Below are 18,532 nucleotides of genomic sequence, written 5' to 3'. Positions count from 1 at the left end.
CAACAGAATTTTAGAGTGGGAAGAAGTCTAGACTAATCTCTCATTTTAGAACTAAGGAAATGCAGAAACAGAATAAGAACCCAAGTTTTCCTGACTCACAAGCTGGTGTTTTAAAAAATATTAAAAACCAAAATCAAAAACTATGACAATCAAACAACATTAAATTATATTTATAGAATGAACAAAGATTTCTCAGAGTGAAAAAAAAAAAAAAGAAAAAATAATGCAGGAACTGAAGACCAAAATTCTATAAAGGCATAAAGATTTTATGTCAGTTTCCAAACACAGTAACCAAAAAATAAAAACAACAAAAAAAATCAAATTATTTAGTCATAAACTTTTAACATTTTCAATACAACAAAGATCAAAAAGCTCCAAATTTTTACAATACAATTCGCTAAAAACATTTAATATTTCAGAAAAGAAATCACATCTGTCCCTGGACATAATGTTCATAATTTGCTTTCAAAACAAATTCAAAATAAGGATTATTCTTTAAGCTTCCAAGTTCTTCTGCTTGTAATAAGTCTTTCACTTCTGGTAAATATTCACTAAGCTGAACACCTGTAAACATAAAAATATATTAATAATTCTATAAAACTGTCTACACAAGAAATTTGATTGAATACAGAAGCATCTATGTTTCAATCTGAAATTACATCACTTTTAAATTTGAGAAATGTCTCATTCTAATTTTGTTTCATTTTAAAAAGCACATTAGCAATTCTAACATAATATTCTTAAACAAAAATTTTATGGTGCTGAATTAGTTTTCTTGTTTTAGTTTAAATATTCACCACTAAAGTTCTACTCCCAATGCTTCCACTGATGAAGTAGAATCATAGGGTTCTTGAAGTCAATGTCAGTGGAGTGCAAGCTTTCAGGTGTGAAAAATTTTGTCTATGCATCCAGAAGTGGACTTCAATTAAATAATGGCACATCTTCATTCAAGACCAACCTTATTAACTATGCAATGGTTTCATCACCATGAAAGTGAACAATAGGTGTTGACTTATTTGGTCATAGTAATTTAAGAAGACTGAAAAAGAATGGAGGAGATTTGTGAGACACACTGGTAGAAATTACACCAACAGAGACAAAATGAGAAAACTCTTTAAAAAGCTGAAGTAAAAATTACATATGAAATCCATGTTATGGTTCCAAAATATTTATTTTTTACTATCACAATTACTATACACTTTCATTTAACACAAAACCTGTTTACAATTAAGAATTATTTTTAAAAATATTTTTTTAATAACTGCTGTATTTTTTGTTTTATTATGGCAAGGTGATATTTATCATTTCAAAATTCTGGGCATATATAGGATTGATATTTTGAAATATCATAAGGCATTACAATTTTAAAGTTAAACCATTCCTTCCCCCCCACTCCTGATTTAAGGAATCATTTTATGCATCATTTATGGAAGAAAAAAAAACCCCACAACAACAAATAGCTGAACTGTTTATCTAAGCCCTAATGAGAGTATAAAAATGACAAAGGTCCAAGTAAAAAAAATTTAATAGATTTTAATACAAAAATGTGTATGTGGAGACAAATCCATTTTCATAAAGATTTCAAAAATAAATATATGTACTTTCTTCACTTACTAAATAAGATATATTAGCCAAGTTTCAGGAAAAAACTGAAAAAATTAAGTCACTTAAGATACCAGACTATGAGCTTCTCAAAATCAGAAATTATTATTATTATATCATATATTATATGCATAATATATAATAATATACATATTATTAATTATATCTTATGCTTAAGGCCTTTATATGCAGTAAATGTTTTGGTTTGACTAATATTAAGAAAATAAATTTTTAATAATTCAATAAATTAAAATGTCAATAAAGACAGAATTCTTAATTTCCTATGAATGAAATCATGCTAATCTTATTTGTGAAGTTATATTAATTTGTAAAACAATAGATACATAATTATAGACTTTCTTATTAAAAATATATGTTAACCCTAACATAAGATTATTATCACAGATTAAGAATTAGAAGGGATCTCAGAGGTCATTAGTCCAAACCCCTCATAAGCAGTTTATATGGGATCCTTAAGTAGCTAAGTAGAAAGAAGACAAATCAATTCATGATACACTTACACTTAAAGATAATAAATATCAAGCTCAAGTATCTGGGCCATAGCTATGAGGATGACAGTGTGAAGCAAAAAGAGGAAAAGACTGAGAATTCCAGGTTGAATTCTGATTCTGGCTCTTGTTACCCACTGTGATGTTCATCAAATGACTTGTACTCCCTGGACCTTGGACTTCTATGGTGAGAGGTTTGAACCTAAAGAATTCCAAGATCCCTTCCATCTCTAAATTGATGATTCTATGATTTTAGCTCATTCATACAATAAAAGTATAAGATTTGTAATATGATCTTCCTGTATTGCTAAATCTTAAAATCTATATTTTATAAAGAAGGTTCATTTTAGTCTTCCATCTATGAGAGTATTACACTTGGGGCTCCAGAACACTAAACAGCCAAACCAATGTGATAACTTAAATGAACATGGAGCACCAACTCTTTTGCAGAGACTAGCAGAATAGCATTAAGGAGTTTAGCCCAAGTATTTCCTGACTGTTCTAATAAAAAGACAAATATGGAAAGTTAACTTTTGAAACAGATCAATAAAGAACCCATTCAATTCTAGCCTTCCCACCATTATTTGTACATAAAAGGCCTATCATTTATCTTGCTCTTGATAAATGTCATATACCCCTATATCTTAGATAATTTTTACATGCTCTGGAAACTATCCTCCCTCTGTTTAATTAATCCTCTGACTTTGAGATTTTACACTGTAGAAGCTTTATATATACACATATATATTATATTATAAATTTGCATATAATATATATTGTGTGTATATATATATACATATATATATATGTATATACTTAGCTATATTTATATATAACTACTTTAATAAGGAATTAACCTTATTTCTCAGTGTAGCTGCTAAAAGAACTGTTTAAAGGAAATGATGGTGAAATTCTAATTCCTAATTCAACATTTATTCATTCATTCAACAAATGTTTTTTAAGCTCTGAAAATGTGCAGAGCACTGTGTTAAACCCTGGGAGAAATACAAAGGAAAATAAGACCATTTCTGCCCTTAAAGAACTTAGAACTTATAACAAATCACTTACCGTCTTCATTTATTTATTTATTTATTTATTTATTCATTCATTTATTTACTTATTTTTGAGGCTGGGATTAAGTGACTTGCCCAGGGTCACACAGCTAACTTACCTTCTTTTAAAAGTTTTTCTAAGATTTTCACAAATATACTATCTTTAGACACTTCAATTGGATCATCTTTACCCTCTGAACTGGACCAACTACAAAAGAAAAAAAAATACAAATTAAAATGTTACAGATAACTAACAATATGGTGTCTTGGAGATAGAGCAATGACATAGAAGATTATGTATTTAAAACTAATTAAATATTTTAGAATGTAAGAGATGCATATACTTAAATTTTCCATAATATATTCTGAACTTAACAGACATCTAATCAGAGATAGACATGCTACATAAATCATTAACCAATAAATAGTTTAAAAAATATCATGTAAGTAACTTTTCCAAGGAAATGCTGAAGCCAATACCAAAATAAGTTTGCAACCTAAAGCAAGATTTCCCAAAAGACAATAGCCATAATGCATTAACACAAATGTTTGTTTAAAACGCAAGTATAATAGGTACTGTTTCTTGAACCTAAATTAGGCTACACTTATGAATATGGGAAAACTTTTGTTGTTTGAGGAACCTAGACGTAAGCCCCAGGCCAATAAATCTACATGATCAGCTACAATCCTATGATTCATAACACAATACATTGTCAATTAAAACAGTAATTCAAGGGGAAAAAAAAAAAAGCAGCCAAGATGAATGCATGAATAGGGTGGGGCATAGAAATCAAGTGAGAAGACTTGCTGGATGCTTTTGAGGATGGCTTCTGAGACTAAATTAACAACAATTTTAACTATCTGGGAGTGTTCAGAAGAGGGAGGAGGTGACTAAGTAAAAATAGCTCTATTCCCTCTAATAAGGAAAATGGTGAGCAGGAGAAAAGTTTTTAGCAGTCAGGCTAGAACATCTTTAAAATTCTTCTGAGAAAGAGACCCATGCCCACAACAGACTGTCATCTTTCTCACATGGTCAATTTTAAAGGAATCATTCCCATAGATGGAAATGAAGAATACCTAGAAAGAAGGCAAATACAAAGGAGAGGCTTGAAATTTGGACATTAAATCCTCAAATTTAAGAATTTTTAATCAAAATGAAATTGGTATCTCTGACCTTAACTTTGTAAAATGGGAAAAAAAAATATCAATTTCTATATTCTCCCTCTGCACTGTTAATACAGAAAAATTGCTTGATATTCTGGATTTCTATAAATTCTAAATTTCCATTTTTGAAATGTTCCATTTTTTGCCCTTAAAACAATTAAGTATTACATTGCTCTATTCCAAAATTCTTAAAATAAAGTCCTTATAGTTTTGTTTTTTGTTTTGTTTTTAAAATAGCTAAGGAATATTCAACTACAAATATAATGAGAAAAAATATATCAACAAAGTATCTAAAGAGTGATCCAAATGGAGAAAACACATTGTACTCAAAGGTCTTACTTGTCTCTTTGAAGAGCTTTGCAAAGGATTTCAAGTTTGAGATCATTTATGTTTGCATCTTCCTCCTTGATATAGGGATAAAAAAATTATTAAATCCTGATTTTTAAAAGAATTATAAAAATCACTTATTTTTCTCTAAAATTTTGCATCACATTCAGATTCAAGGAATGTTACTTCACAATTATGTACTCTTATTCTATTTTGGTTACTTGATAAGAGATAATTGTACTTTTTGTTCAATGGTAGAACATAATTACAGTGGAGTCTCACTGCTATGCCCAGGTAGGAGGCTTATGCTAACTGCAAAGAAGAAAAAAATGATAGTCACATGTGATGGGGGTACAAAGAATATATAGTTCCTAATATCAATTTGATTTTTGAATAAAGAAAAATCATTTATCATAAATCCAAAGACACCCTTTAACTTTTCTTTATTTTATTATGATGAATTATTTCTTTAGTTTTTACCTTTAAAAATACATATTCACAGGGGCAGCTAGATGGAGCAGTGGATAGAGTATCAGCCCTGAAGTCAGGAGAACCTGAACTCGAATCTGGTCTCAGACACTTAACACTTCCTAGTTGTGTAACTCTGGGCAAGTCACTTAACCCCAAATGCCTCAGCAAAAAACCCAAAACAAAACGAAAATACATATTCACATTGTAAATTGTCTTATGTTAAAATTTTTCATCTTTTCTCCTTAAAACATAATCAATCCCTAGAAGGAATAACAATAGCACGATCACTAAGAGAATCTTATATGAACTGATTTACTAGTATATATGATAATATGAGAACAATAGAAATCTCATGAAGTAAGAAGTTTAACCTAAAATTGGATCTCAAAAAAGTCAAATATAACTAGTGATAAAAATGTGTTCAATCTACTTCATATGCTCAGAGACAAGTTTCAGAAAAAATAAATATAATTAAGAATTACTACCAAAAACCTCAGAAGAAAAGCTAAGGTCCAATTTCTATGGAGAACTGAAAAAAAAAAAGACAAATTGCTAAAACTGATAAAAACAAAGTTCATATCTAATTAATCAGGCATAAAACTAAAGAAATAATCCATTTTAACTTAAATAAAAACCAATAGTCAAGAGTCTTTTGAGTCCCTACCACTTTCAAATACTGAATATACTGATTACTTACCTTACAGAGAGATAATAAAAATCAAATAAATAATTATTACTATATCATCCCAAAAAATATATTAGAACAATTATTCAGGAGCTTCTGAATTTATTTATTTATTTGCAACATAACTGAAAGAAGTCACTTAATTTTTCTTCAAAGGAAGCTGAAGGCTGGCTTCACCATTACTGAAGGTATTTAAACGAAGCTGGAGTGACTACATAGTTCTATCCATATCTCAAATTCACTAAGTCCAAAACAGAACTCTTCCCTTTGCTCCTTAAACCTACTCCACTTCCAAACTTCCCCACTACTGTCAAGGATACCATTAGATTTCTAATCACCCAAGTTTGCAACTTCAATATTGTTTCTGACTCCTCACTTTCATTTACTTGATTATCCAGGAAAATTGCCAAATCTTTTCATTTCTCCTCTCCATTCACAAAGCTATTTGCTTCAGATCAAACCCTCAACACTTTTCAGTCAGTGTACTGAAACAGCTTCCAATTTGCTCTCCCTTCCTTTCTCTTATCTCCAATCCATATCACACAAAGTCACTTAGGTGACTATCCTAATATCTAAGTCTGGATCACGCCACCCTCCTGTTCAAATACCACCAGTGGTTCCCTACTGTCCCCAAGATTAAATACTCTTCTATCTGACATTAATTTTTTTCCACTGATCTATTCCTATACTTCCAATCATCTTTTATTCCCATCCTCACACTTTGTAACTCCACCACACTGACTTGCTGTGCTGACGTATATATGAACCTTTCCTCTCCATGACTTTGTAATGGCTGTCCCCTGCATCTAAATGTGCTCCCCCCTTACTAGTACTTTTAGGATCACTGGTTTCCTATAAAACAGTTCAAGAGCTACCTTCTACAGAAAGCCTTTCAGTGTACTTTTTTTCTGCTCACACATCTCTTCCGCTCAAAACTATTTTGCATATCTTCTACATGTAACAAACAATTATACATGGTTTCTCCCATTAGGTTGTAAAGTCTTTAATGGCCTACCGAGAAAAACATTTTTTTACTTCCACATTTACTCTTACAACCTCACTCACCTATATAGGATCCCAAATGCTTCCTAGTACTGTGATCTTTGAATAACTAATTCTTCTAGCTGAAAAGATAAATGTTTTTGGTAACATTTTAAAAGTATGTTGAAAAAGACAGACTAACTTGTCACCAATACATTCAGCTCTGAATGAGTCACTGAATCTTTCTGCCATTTAGTTTAAGATGAAGGGTGAAACTAGGTCATCTTTAACGTTTCTCTCAGTTATGAGAGTTCATGATTCTATGATCTGCACCTGCACCTTCAAAAGTTCATTTATACATGATTTTTTGAAACATTATTTAAAATATTAAGATGGAAAAAAATTTCCAAACTGGTTTCCAAAGTTTTAGGATTGGAGTTGAATCAATAGAAATAGGCTTTCAACTATTTTTACTGCTGCTTATTCCTTATCTTCTAATCTCCAATCCCTGACTCCTTTATCCTATCACCAATCATAGCTTCCAAACCCCAAATTTGGATTACTCTCAACACAAAATACTTCCTCCATTCCTAACACACGTGGTACTAACTGAAGCTAAAAGAAATATAAACTGCTAACTGGATTCTTATTGTTCATATTATAGAAATTGCATCAATTAATATGTGCCTCTAGGTTTCTTTGAAACCATTCTCTTTATTTCTTGGAGCACAAATGAATTCTAAAACATTTATATATCATAATTTCTTCAGCTATTTCCCATTAATGGACATTTCCCTTAAATTCCTATTCTTTGCAATCTCAAAAAGAACTACATATTTTTGCATAGTTAAGATGATTTTGTTGAAGAGTAGCCCCTCAGTTAATCTATCCTACTTGTAATTTTCCCTTCTCCCTTCTTCTTCTTGCTTCCTATTGAGTAAAATGTATTTCTGTATCCGACTGTATTTTTTCCTCCTTTGACTAGTTTAGAGGAGAATCAAATGTATGTGCCTGCTATTTCTCCAAACCCTTTCTGTATTCATAGATGTCTACGTGTACATCCTGATTATATGAAACCATTTTTACTAGCCTTCTTTTCCTTTCCCCTTCCCAAAGTGCATTTCTCTTTCTATTCTTCTCATCTCTATTCTCTGAGTGGAGAGATCTCCAATATCTCCCTACCTACTGACTTTTCTCTTGATACCTACAAGATGCCTAAACCTCATATTCACTAGATCCTACCACTCCAACTAGTTTGTCTTCTATACTTATCTTCCCCCTTTCAGCTAACTTCCCTGAAAAAGCCATTGGTATTTCTACTTTCTCTCCTCTCACACTTCTAAAAATAAATTTATTGACCTTTTTGATTTTCTCCATCATCAGAATTTCTCCTAGTATCTTTTCTCTTCCCTCATCAGAGAGCCATTTCCATATCTTAAATAATATATATTTTTAAAAAAGTCTATTAATCAACATACTGTGTGCGCGCACACACACGCGCACGCGCGCGCACACACACACACACACACACACACACACACACACACACACGTCTCCCTGGCTTTATAAAGAAGTGAGATGAAGGCTTTCCTGATGGCCTGTTTCTAAAACTTCTGCAATTTAGATCCTAGTCTCACCATTCAACTAACATGCTCCAATATTACCAATTATCTTTTAACTGTCAACTCTAAGGACCTTTTTTTAGGAAGGGGTGGGGGAGAAAAGGGAGAGGATACTCATCTTTTGTGACCTCTATGCAATGTTTGATGTGTCTGATCACCCTCTCTTCCTAGATACTGTTGTCTCCCTGGGTTTTCATAATTGCTCTCTCCTGGTTTTCCTACTTATCTCACTGCTCATTTTCAAAGTCTTCAATTTTCTTTCCATTACTTGGTAGCCTTGTATCCCAATTCTAATTAACACCTGTATGGAGATGACTCCCAGATCTATATATATCCCACCCTTTTCTTTCTCTTCAGCTCCAATTCTTCAGCAATTATCTGTTGGACAGTTCTAACTGGATGTTCCACAGTATCTTAAGTTCTACATATTCAAAAGACAACTTTTTTCCTTCCGATGCCATCTTTTCTTCAAACTTTCCGAAGTTAGCCAAGGGCACTGCATTCTTCCTTCTAGTCATGTAGGTTTACAACCTTAGAAGCATTCTGGACTCCTGTCTTACATTCAACCCTCATAGCCAAACACTTGCCAAATCGTGTCATTTTAGGTTCAACACATCTCTCCATTCTATCCCCCTCTCTACCTGGATATAGGCTCTCATGTACTCTTTCCTGACTTCTTATAATCACTTAGTAAGTGATATCTTTGCTTCAAGCTTTCCCCCTAAGCCATCTTCTACACTGTTTACTACACCCAGGAGCTCTTGATAAATTCGAAGATCAAGAATAAATTCTGCTATCTGGCACATAAAGTCACCACAGTCTACTCCTTCTTAGTTTTCCATTCTTTTTACACATTACTCCTTTCTACACATTCTCCTATCTAGGCAAACTGGCCTAGCTACTGCTCTTCACACACAAGCCCCATCTGGATATCTAGGTAATTGCATTGGCCATATCCCATGCTAAGAATGCATTACCTCCTCAAATCTCCTTTTTTGGAATCCCTGATTTCTTTTAAATCTCAGTTCTAATATCACCTTTTGAAGGAGAAATTTTCTGGGTCCCTCCATCTATTAATATCACTCCACCTCAAAGTTATTTAATATATGTTTTTTATAAAGCTATATTGATGAGCATTCTTTCCTAATAGAATCCAAGTTCCTGCAAGAGGGGGGCTGTTTTATACTTTTGTTTCTGTGTCCCCAAAGCCAAATATACAATAAGCACATAGTAAATGCATGTTGTTGGGCAAATGATCAAGAAAATGAGGTGTTATGCTTAGCAAGAAATTAGGACATTTCTTTCTTAGAAACAAATCAAAACAAATCTTGGTGAAAATACAGAGAAATTTTGAAATGAATGACAGGGGAATTGAAGAAATGTACATAGACTACCATGAGTATTTAGCAGATATTCTTAGGGTCTATTCAAAAAGGATGTTTTAGAAACTGGGGCATATACCAAAGTTTAAATTCTAAACTTAGTGCATCTGGTATCAGGGAAATATTTCAAACACAAGGATTTTTTTAGAATATAGGAAAAAAAGTGAAATCTATATAGGATAAAATAAGCATGAGAATTGGTTCCAATGAATAGTATTCCTGAAGGGTTAGTACTAAATACTATTTTTTTAACCTATGATTTATTATATAGGTTTTAACATTCTAAAAAATCACCATCTAAATATTCCAATTTAGTTGGCTAATTATTAGGTTCTCTTTTTCCCCTTTACATTTGTTCCTTTCTTCATTAAGTTAAGAAGTATGACATCTGACATTGGTAAGGGATTTTAAAGGGATATTCATTTAAAAGGATCTTCTTAACTGATTTTCCTCAATTTACCTCATCAATGTATTCTAGCAAGTCTAGTGCTTTCTTGAAGTCATATTCATTGGCTCTTCTGTTTTCCTCACATATGTACAGCTATAGTTAAAAAAAAAAAAAAAAAAAAGAGAGAGAGAGAGAGGTTGAGGATTAGTTTTTTTCTTTCTTTTTTTCTTCTCAACAGTATATTATTTTCCCAAATAAATGTAAAGATAGTTTTCAATACTCATTTTTGATAAGATTTTGTGTTCCTTATTTTTTACCCTCCCTTCCCTCCTTAACCTCCCCAAGACAGCAAGCAATCTGATGTTACATTTAAAACATATTTCTATATATTTCATATTGTGCAAGAAAAATCAGATCAAAAAAGAGAAAATCACAAGAAAGAAAAAGCAAGCAAACAAACAAAAAAGGTGAAAGTACTATCCTTTAATCCATATTCAGTCTTCACAGTTCTCTCTTTGGATGCAGATAGCATTTTCCAGAGGATTATTTTTAATAAGATTTAATAAGAGGGGGCAGCAAGTTAGTGTAATGGATAGAGCACCAGCCCCAAAGTTAGGAGAACCTGAGTTCAAATATGACCTCAGCAGACACTTAACACTTCCTAGCTGTGTGACTCTGGGCAAGTCACTTAAACCCAATTACCACAGCAAAAAAAAAAAAAAAAAAAAAAAAAAAAAAAGATAAAAGCACTTATTATCCCCATAGCTTAGCATAGTGTTTGATATAGAGTAGATATTTAATATTTATTAAACTGAGTTAATTGCTTTTAAGAATTAGAAAGCTCCACAAAAGGTCATTTAGTCAAACCTCTTCATTTTACAGATGAAAAATCCCGAGAAATTAAATGATTTGCTCAACATGATTCAAGTGGAATGTTACAAAACTGACTGGAGTCTCTGACTTCAAATCTAGCACTGTTCTTACTATATCACAGCATTTCTCCACAGGGGCTTCTGAGATAACCGATACAAAGAAATGGTTGTAAAACTGTATAAAATACATACATTGATCAGTTGCGGTGCAGTCAATACTGGCATTGTATTGAGATTAAACTGTTTTTCAGCTAACAGCTGTTCAGGTAGGGTCTCCTGATGTAGTAAAAAGTGTTCTTGCTCAGACATTTCTAGTATGCAAAGAAAAAAAGAAGAAATATCAGTATAATTTCCAGATATATTTTGTTGTAGCAAAAATTCCAAATAAAAAAAAGTTAGCTCAAAGACTCTTAGTTACTATATGACCTTAAATATGATCTAATTAATACAAAAAGTGGACAAGAACCTGGGCAAATGATTTATTATTTGTAAAAGGTTCTTAGTTTCTTCAGGACTTTATACCACTGTTTACATGTTGTTCTTGTTTTCTAAGTAAATTTATATTCTAAGACCAGCAGAAGGCCTCATTATATTAGGGACAGAGACAAGAACAGGCCTAGGATTTCACTGCAGTGGAAGTTCCCTCTGCCAATGCAAAATGCCCAAACTTTGTGGGGTATTTGCAAAGGTCCCCCAGTCATTATGTGTAAGAGGCAGGACTTGAACTCAGGTCTTCCTGGTTCTGCGGTTAGCTCACTCGCCAATATTCTTCAAGGCCTCTGTTAATAAATTCTAGTTGAATGGAATTTAATTCCTTCTGTCCTTTGAAATATTCAGTCCTTTTTTTACCTTCAATTTTTTCTTGAATTAAACCTTCTGAAAAATCTGAAGCTAAGGCAGCTAATTTACTCAGTCCAAGCAGGGTTTTCTTTTTTGCAAAGTAACGATTCTCCATATTTGCCAAGCCTAGAAGTGTTGTATGAGCCTAGATTAAACCAAAATATAAGAATAGATCAATAGGTAATAAATTATTACTTTGAGGAAGCTGAAATAAAGAATGATGAAAATTCGAATATACAATTTCTTTTTACTTTACATAGAATCTGTTTCAGCTCTGAAAGTAAACTTAGGAACCAGAAAGTCCAACTTCTTCAATTTATAGATGCAGAAACCTACATAATAAAAAATTTCAACTACTTGTCCAGGACAAACAATACCTTTCTGAGGCAGGATGTGAATTTAGGTTTTCCTGACTAAAAAGTTTAGTGACTTATCCATTTCATTTTTCTGTATCATCTGTAGCAAGTCTTATCAATGTAAGCATGCCTCTTTCACTAATTTGTGGAAAGTGAGGATGCTTTAAGGATCCAGATAAGAGCCAAGGAAGAGCCAAAACTAGGACTTAGACCTTAGTAGAATATTTTACTAATCCTGTCTGAATATAAACTGGGATAAAAGTCTATTATTAGACTTTTATTTTTATTTTTTTATTTTATTTTATTATTATATATTTATTTTATTTTATTATTAGTCACTATAAACCTGAGGAAACAGGTTGTTTTCTTTAGGGTTTTGTATGACAACCATTTCTTCTCTTTGACTTTCACAGTGCAGTTGTTAACTGCCTAAGCAAGATTAGAAGCCAGTTCTCTTGAATCTCAATATAGAATATCTGGTAACCAAGACCAATAAATCAAAAAAGATGAAATACCTACAGCTTCTCTATGAAAGAAGGTATGTGTTAAGAGTTATTTATACTGACATTTTTTTAACCAGCAAAAATTGAAATTCTGTTTTAAAAAAAACAAAAAACAAAAAAAAAAAACCAACAACAACTTTCTTTACCTTTTCAAAGTCCTGGCTATTAATTTCATGTAACCAGCAAAGGTGCTCATGGGCCTGCAAAAAATTTGTTAGCTGTCCATGCTGAGAAATTGGTTGTGATAATAGCTTGCCACGCTTTCCCTTCTCCAAATACCAACGGAAGAGGAAATCTGAAAAATTCTAATAGCAATAAGGCCAAGAACACATTAACATATTATAATAATATATAACATATAATAAGTACACGTTGATATGTTATATTGAAATGTCACTTATTCTCAAGTCTTATTTGGTCTCCCAAATGGAAATGTTCTAAAAATCAATTTGAGCGATCTATCTATATGAAACCATACAATGTGAGAGCTGGAAGTTACTTTTGCAATGATCCTGGCTAATGTCCTCATTTGATAGAGGAGAAAACAAGGCCCTGAGCTAAGGAACTTACCTAAAGCCACAAAGTTGGCAGCAATGCCAAGGCTAAGCTCTGGGATTTCTGATTCTTTGTGAAGTTCTCTCTTCTAGATATCCTCCCGACTAACCAAAAATTTAATAAAATAATGACCACAGAAAACAAATAGAAAAGAAAAATTTCCTAGAAACTATAGATTATTTTCCATAGTCAATGAAAGGAGACTTGTACCTTTCAAAGTGTGTCTTTCCTGTTAAGGAAAGTGATTTTAAAAAGCACAATTGTCTTGTTTTAAACACATACATGTTGTGATAGAGAGAAAATCAAAAACCAGTAAGATGAGGGTTTGAGTCCCAATTCTTTGTCACCATTTGTCACCTTCACTATGATGTGAGGCTACTGCACACAAGTCCTTGTCAAGGGAAGTTCATCACCCAGGGGCTCCTGAGACCAGTGAAATCTATTACTTTATCTATCTCTATGTCTATACATCTGTATGCTATGAATGCATAAAACCCACAAGTTCTTAGATCTAGAAGGGAAGGGTTCAGAAACTATTTAGTATTAATCCTTTATTTTACAGAAGAGAAGACTGGAGGCTAAGCAGGGTAAGCAGTTTGCTCAAGATTACAGAGGAAGTAGGTGCTTCAAAAGAAGCCAGTTCCTCTAATTGCAGAGGAGAGCTCTTACCACTGTCAAATGTTTATTCATTTACTTGCTATCTAGGGGAGGGGAGAAGGGAAGGAAGGGAGAAAAATTTGGAACACAAGATTTTGCAAGGATGATTACTGAAAACTATCTGCATATATTTTGAAAATGAAAAGCCATTATTTAAAAAAAATATCCATTTGTATTAACTAAAAGGCTATCTAGGCTATCTGCTATTTCAGCCATTTGGGTGCTTGAGTCAATATATTCAAAGCAAAAATCATGATCTCCTTTCCCTAAAACCAAGATTCTCCTATTTTTGCTAAGGGAATAACCATTCTTCTAGTAACTTAACTTTGCATCCATGAGAACCATTTCCAATTTTTCTCTCTCCATATTAAAAAAAATTGCCAATTTTTGGCAGACCACAAAATACCCGGCATCTGTCCCCTTTTTAAGATAGACATCACCAGAAGTCAAACCTTTATTACCTATTGATAGTTCTACTGTTACAACCTTTCTTTTTCTTCTCTAATTCAAACTTTACAGCCTCCCAAAAAACTTTCCTATGTCACACCTTGCTCAAGAACCTTTAGTTGCTCCCTATTGCTTCCAAGATAAAAATACAGTTGCGTGGCATTTAAAGAAATTCTATCACTTCGAAATATTTTGCCAGGCTTATTTCAGTAAGTTCCCATCACTGTCTAGATTTCAGGCAAAGTGTCCTACCTATGTGTTCTTTTCTAAATGCACAACTTCAACCTCCCACTTGTGCCTTTGCCCCTCATTCCTAGAAAGCACTTCCTCCTTACTTTTATATTTGGTTGGACTGATACAGTCCAACCCAACCCAAACCAAATATTTGTTCAGCACCTTCTACCAGTGAGACAAAGCTTTTTAAACTGTGGGTCATCACCCAATTTGGGAGTCTTATAACAATGTAAAAATTGCAAAATTGTGATTTATTATCAGTAAATGTTTGATTGATATACCTATTTTATATACTTATATACCTGGGGTCACATAAAAATTTCTTAAGCAAAACAAGGTTGTAAGTAGAAAACAATTAAGAAGCCCTAGCATAAGACATCAGCTCAGCATTGGGGAAACAAGAGAAAACATTCTCTTTATTCAAAGAGCTTTCATTTCAACAAAAGATAACATCAATATGCTTACTTCAAAATTTGACTATCCTACTACTTTTTTCAGGAAGCTTTCCCTTTATTCTTTTATTTTATTTATTTATTTTTTGCTGAGGCAATTAGGATTAAGTGACTTGCTCAGGATCACACAATTAGGAAGTGTTAAATGTCTGAGACCACATTTGAACTCAGGTCCTTGTGACTTCAGAGCTGGTGCTTCATCCACTGCACCACCTAGCTACCCCTATTCCTCTATTTGTAAATGTTTTCTCCCCTATCATATCTTAGTGTGTGCTATATCTCTATAAGCTGTTAGATGGCAAGGGAGCAAGATTTGAAACTGGAAGGCTGAATTCAAATCCTGTCTTGACATCAGTGTGTGCCTTAGGCAAGTCCCTTAAATGCTGCATGTCTCAATTTCCTCACTTACAAAATTTAAATAATAATGATACATACCTCCTAAGTTACTGAGGACAAATAAGATATTTATAAAACACTTTGCAAATCCTAAAGTACTATATAAATGCTAGCTATTATTGTTGTTGTTGTTAGGGACTACTTCTTATTTTGTTTTTACATCCTCAGAGGCTTAACACAGTGCCTTGCAATAAGTTCCTAATAAATGATTCATTTATTTAGGATAGTTATATTTTCAAGTTGCTTTTCTGAACTTTTGGGGAGGAAAAGAGTTCTCCCTTGTCTTTCTGTTACATTTCATGAAGAAATGTTTTTATTTCTGGTGGGAATAAAAAAAAAAAAAAAGTTAAAAAAAGATATCTACCACTCTGGTATGTCCAAACTTAGGCTAAATATCCCAAAAACCTCAACAGATTTCAGCTATAGTTCCATTACAATGAAATGACCCATTTGACATATTTGATCATTCAAGTCCCTGTTAGCAAAATGATCATTTACAGCAACACAACTAGCTACAGAGTTGTCCAAGCTGTTAGAGCCACAAAAATCCAACAGAGTCCTGGAGAACATTAGAGTCACTAGACCTGACTGACCTCCCGGCCCTGTGATTATGGGCAAGATACTTAGTCTCTTAGCCTTGATTTTTTTGCCTGTAAAAGGGGATGATACCTGTATTACAGAGCTCAACCACATCATTGGCACGAAAGCATTTTGTTGATCATATAGCACAATGAAAACCAATTTATTCTTGGGATCATATGTCAATTTTTTTGAGAGGAAGACAGGAAAGAAAATAAGCATTTGCATTATTTATACAGAGCCTATTCTATGGCAAGCATTCTTCTAAACACTTTACAAATATTATCTCATTTGATCCTCACAACTCTGGAAGGTAGGTGGCATTATTATCCTCATTTTACAGATAGGGAAACTGAGGTAGAGTGGTTAAGTGAATAATCTGAGGCTGGAATTGAATTTTCTGACTCCAGAGCCTGTGATCTGTCCACCGTACCACCAGTTGTCTGGTGCAATAGAAAAAGAATTTACATTGGAAAGATCATTTTAAGTCAAAAGACCTAGGTTCAAATTCTGGCCCTTTCATTTACTGAATGACCTTGAGCATATCCCTCCACCATAATATGAAAGAGGAAAGTTCAATCAAACAATTAACCAATGATGTTACAAGTATCAAATTCATGGAGTTCCAATGAGATAATGTAGATCAAGTGTAAAGTATCACACAAATGTTAACTACTATTATTATTCTCTCTTTTAGGAGTAAAGAAGGCAAACACTAGGATGCTGAGGTTTCTGAAAGCAGGGTATACATGGGTTTGTTTTTTTTTAATCTTCTTTATAGAAGGCGTAATTTGCTAAACAAATTAAAAGACAATTGGAAATAGTATAGTTTTATAATGAATAGGGAGACCTCATTAGGTAGAGGGAAAAAGATTAAAAGCTATTCTCTTTTTTTTAAATGAACTACCAAACTTTGAGTTTGGTACCAAAGATTAAGATAAGGAATGTAAATATTGTTATGTAACTGGGAACTTTAGGTTCTATGAATGAGTTAAATATAAGTAGGAGTTACAACAGGAAGCCTTTAAAAATATGGTCATATCTGAGACAAAGCAGGATCTAAACTTTCCCTTTTAATATCTTCTTATGCATGTATAGCTTCTTATATATGAAGCACAATTACTTTTGCTATAGCCATTTCCTGCCCAAACAAATATTATATTTAAAACATTGAGCTTATACTGTAAAGTTCTCTGCCTTAAATATTAAACTCTATTACCTGATCAGCAAACTGAGTCATGTAACGTTGCAATCTAGTCTGATTATCAGTCTGCTCACACATCTGAACCAAGATATCAAAGTCACAATATTTCTCCGCTAAAGAAGCAGCCCACTGGTGTTGTCCAAGAGAAACTACAGAAAACAAAAGAAGAAAAAATGCATCAAAAGCAGCTATTCAGTTAACCCAGTGACTTGTTAGGTTTTTCTCTCTATTTGGATGGAAATATTTAAGTAATTTCAGTATGTGATTTCATCTTTGCAAAAAACTTATATGTAAGTCCATTTTTAATCTATTTTTAAAATAAAATATTAACTATTATGTTTAAATGGGTTTAATTTCATGTAATGTACAAATTTATAACTACACTTTTTACATATAGTATATAAATTTATAACAAATATTTAACTCCAATTACATTTGGAAAACAGACTGGTGATTAATTTTAATTATAGAAATTATATTAAGTTACTGATTTAACCAAAGCAGCTTTACTAAATGTATAGCTTTCTCTTTGTACTTTCTACAAATATATATAATTACTTACGAAGAGGAGACAACATGTCTGCTCTTTTCTGAATGTACTCCATTTCCAGATTGTTGTATCTTTCTTGATCACTGGGTTTGTCCACAGATTTAAGCTGAGAAACATAACTATCCAGGTAGGAGTCAATCAGTGCTACAAGCTGCTCAGTCAGGATGTTTCTCAGATTGGTATCTACTTGAGGATAAACCGCCTTCAGAACAATGCCATGTTGTCGCACTATTGCAGTTCTTATGCCAGCAGGGCCACTGGTTGCTATAAAAAAGAAAAAAATAAAACAAAACAAATTTATTGTATCAGATACAAAAACTACTATAATTATATAAACCACATCTAATATTTAAATAATTTAATTATCAATTCAAATAATCTAGTTATCATTTGTAGAAGACGCAGGCTTCAAATAATATCATTCAAGGCCCAGCTTCTAACTATGTCTAGAGGTGATCTGCAAATTCTTCAGCGGTACTTTATTTTCTGTGTTCAGCAATTCTGGACACCTGTTTTTTTTTCAATAATATTTTATTTTTCCAAATACATGTAAAGATAAGTTTTCAACATTCATTTTTGTAAAACTTTGTGTCCTAAATTTTTCTCCCTCTCTCCCTTACCACCCCCATCCAACGACAGCAAGCAACTTGAGAGGTTAAATGTACATAATTTGATCAGTTGTCTTGCAATACTTTCTGCTTTAC

The 18,532-nt window shown here is 32.7% G+C and overlaps 1 protein-coding gene across 1 annotated transcript in view; it reads right to left on the bottom strand.

Annotated features, from left to right (window-relative positions):
* Positions 1-248: 248 nt before the first annotated feature.
* Positions 249-18,532, bottom strand: part of NUP133 (nucleoporin 133) — a 58,254-nt gene continuing 39,970 nt past the window's right edge. Inside the window, exons 18-26 of the mRNA XM_074262380.1 lie at positions 17,841-18,092; positions 17,294-17,427; positions 12,901-13,059; positions 11,905-12,040; positions 11,248-11,366; positions 10,256-10,336; positions 4,667-4,731; positions 3,283-3,371; positions 249-564 (exon numbers count right to left, since the gene is read on the bottom strand). Coding sequence (XP_074118481.1) covers positions 428-564; positions 3,283-3,371; positions 4,667-4,731; positions 10,256-10,336; positions 11,248-11,366; positions 11,905-12,040; positions 12,901-13,059; positions 17,294-17,427; positions 17,841-18,092 — 1,172 coding nt within the window. The 3' untranslated portion in view covers positions 249-427. The remainder of the gene's footprint in view (positions 565-3,282; positions 3,372-4,666; positions 4,732-10,255; positions 10,337-11,247; positions 11,367-11,904; positions 12,041-12,900; positions 13,060-17,293; positions 17,428-17,840; positions 18,093-18,532) is intronic.

This window comes from Sminthopsis crassicaudata, chromosome 4, assembly GCF_048593235.1.
Source record: "Sminthopsis crassicaudata isolate SCR6 chromosome 4, ASM4859323v1, whole genome shotgun sequence".
Taxonomy (NCBI): Eukaryota; Metazoa; Chordata; class Mammalia; order Dasyuromorphia; family Dasyuridae; genus Sminthopsis; species Sminthopsis crassicaudata.
This window is presented reverse-complemented; position numbering and strand designations above follow the sequence as displayed.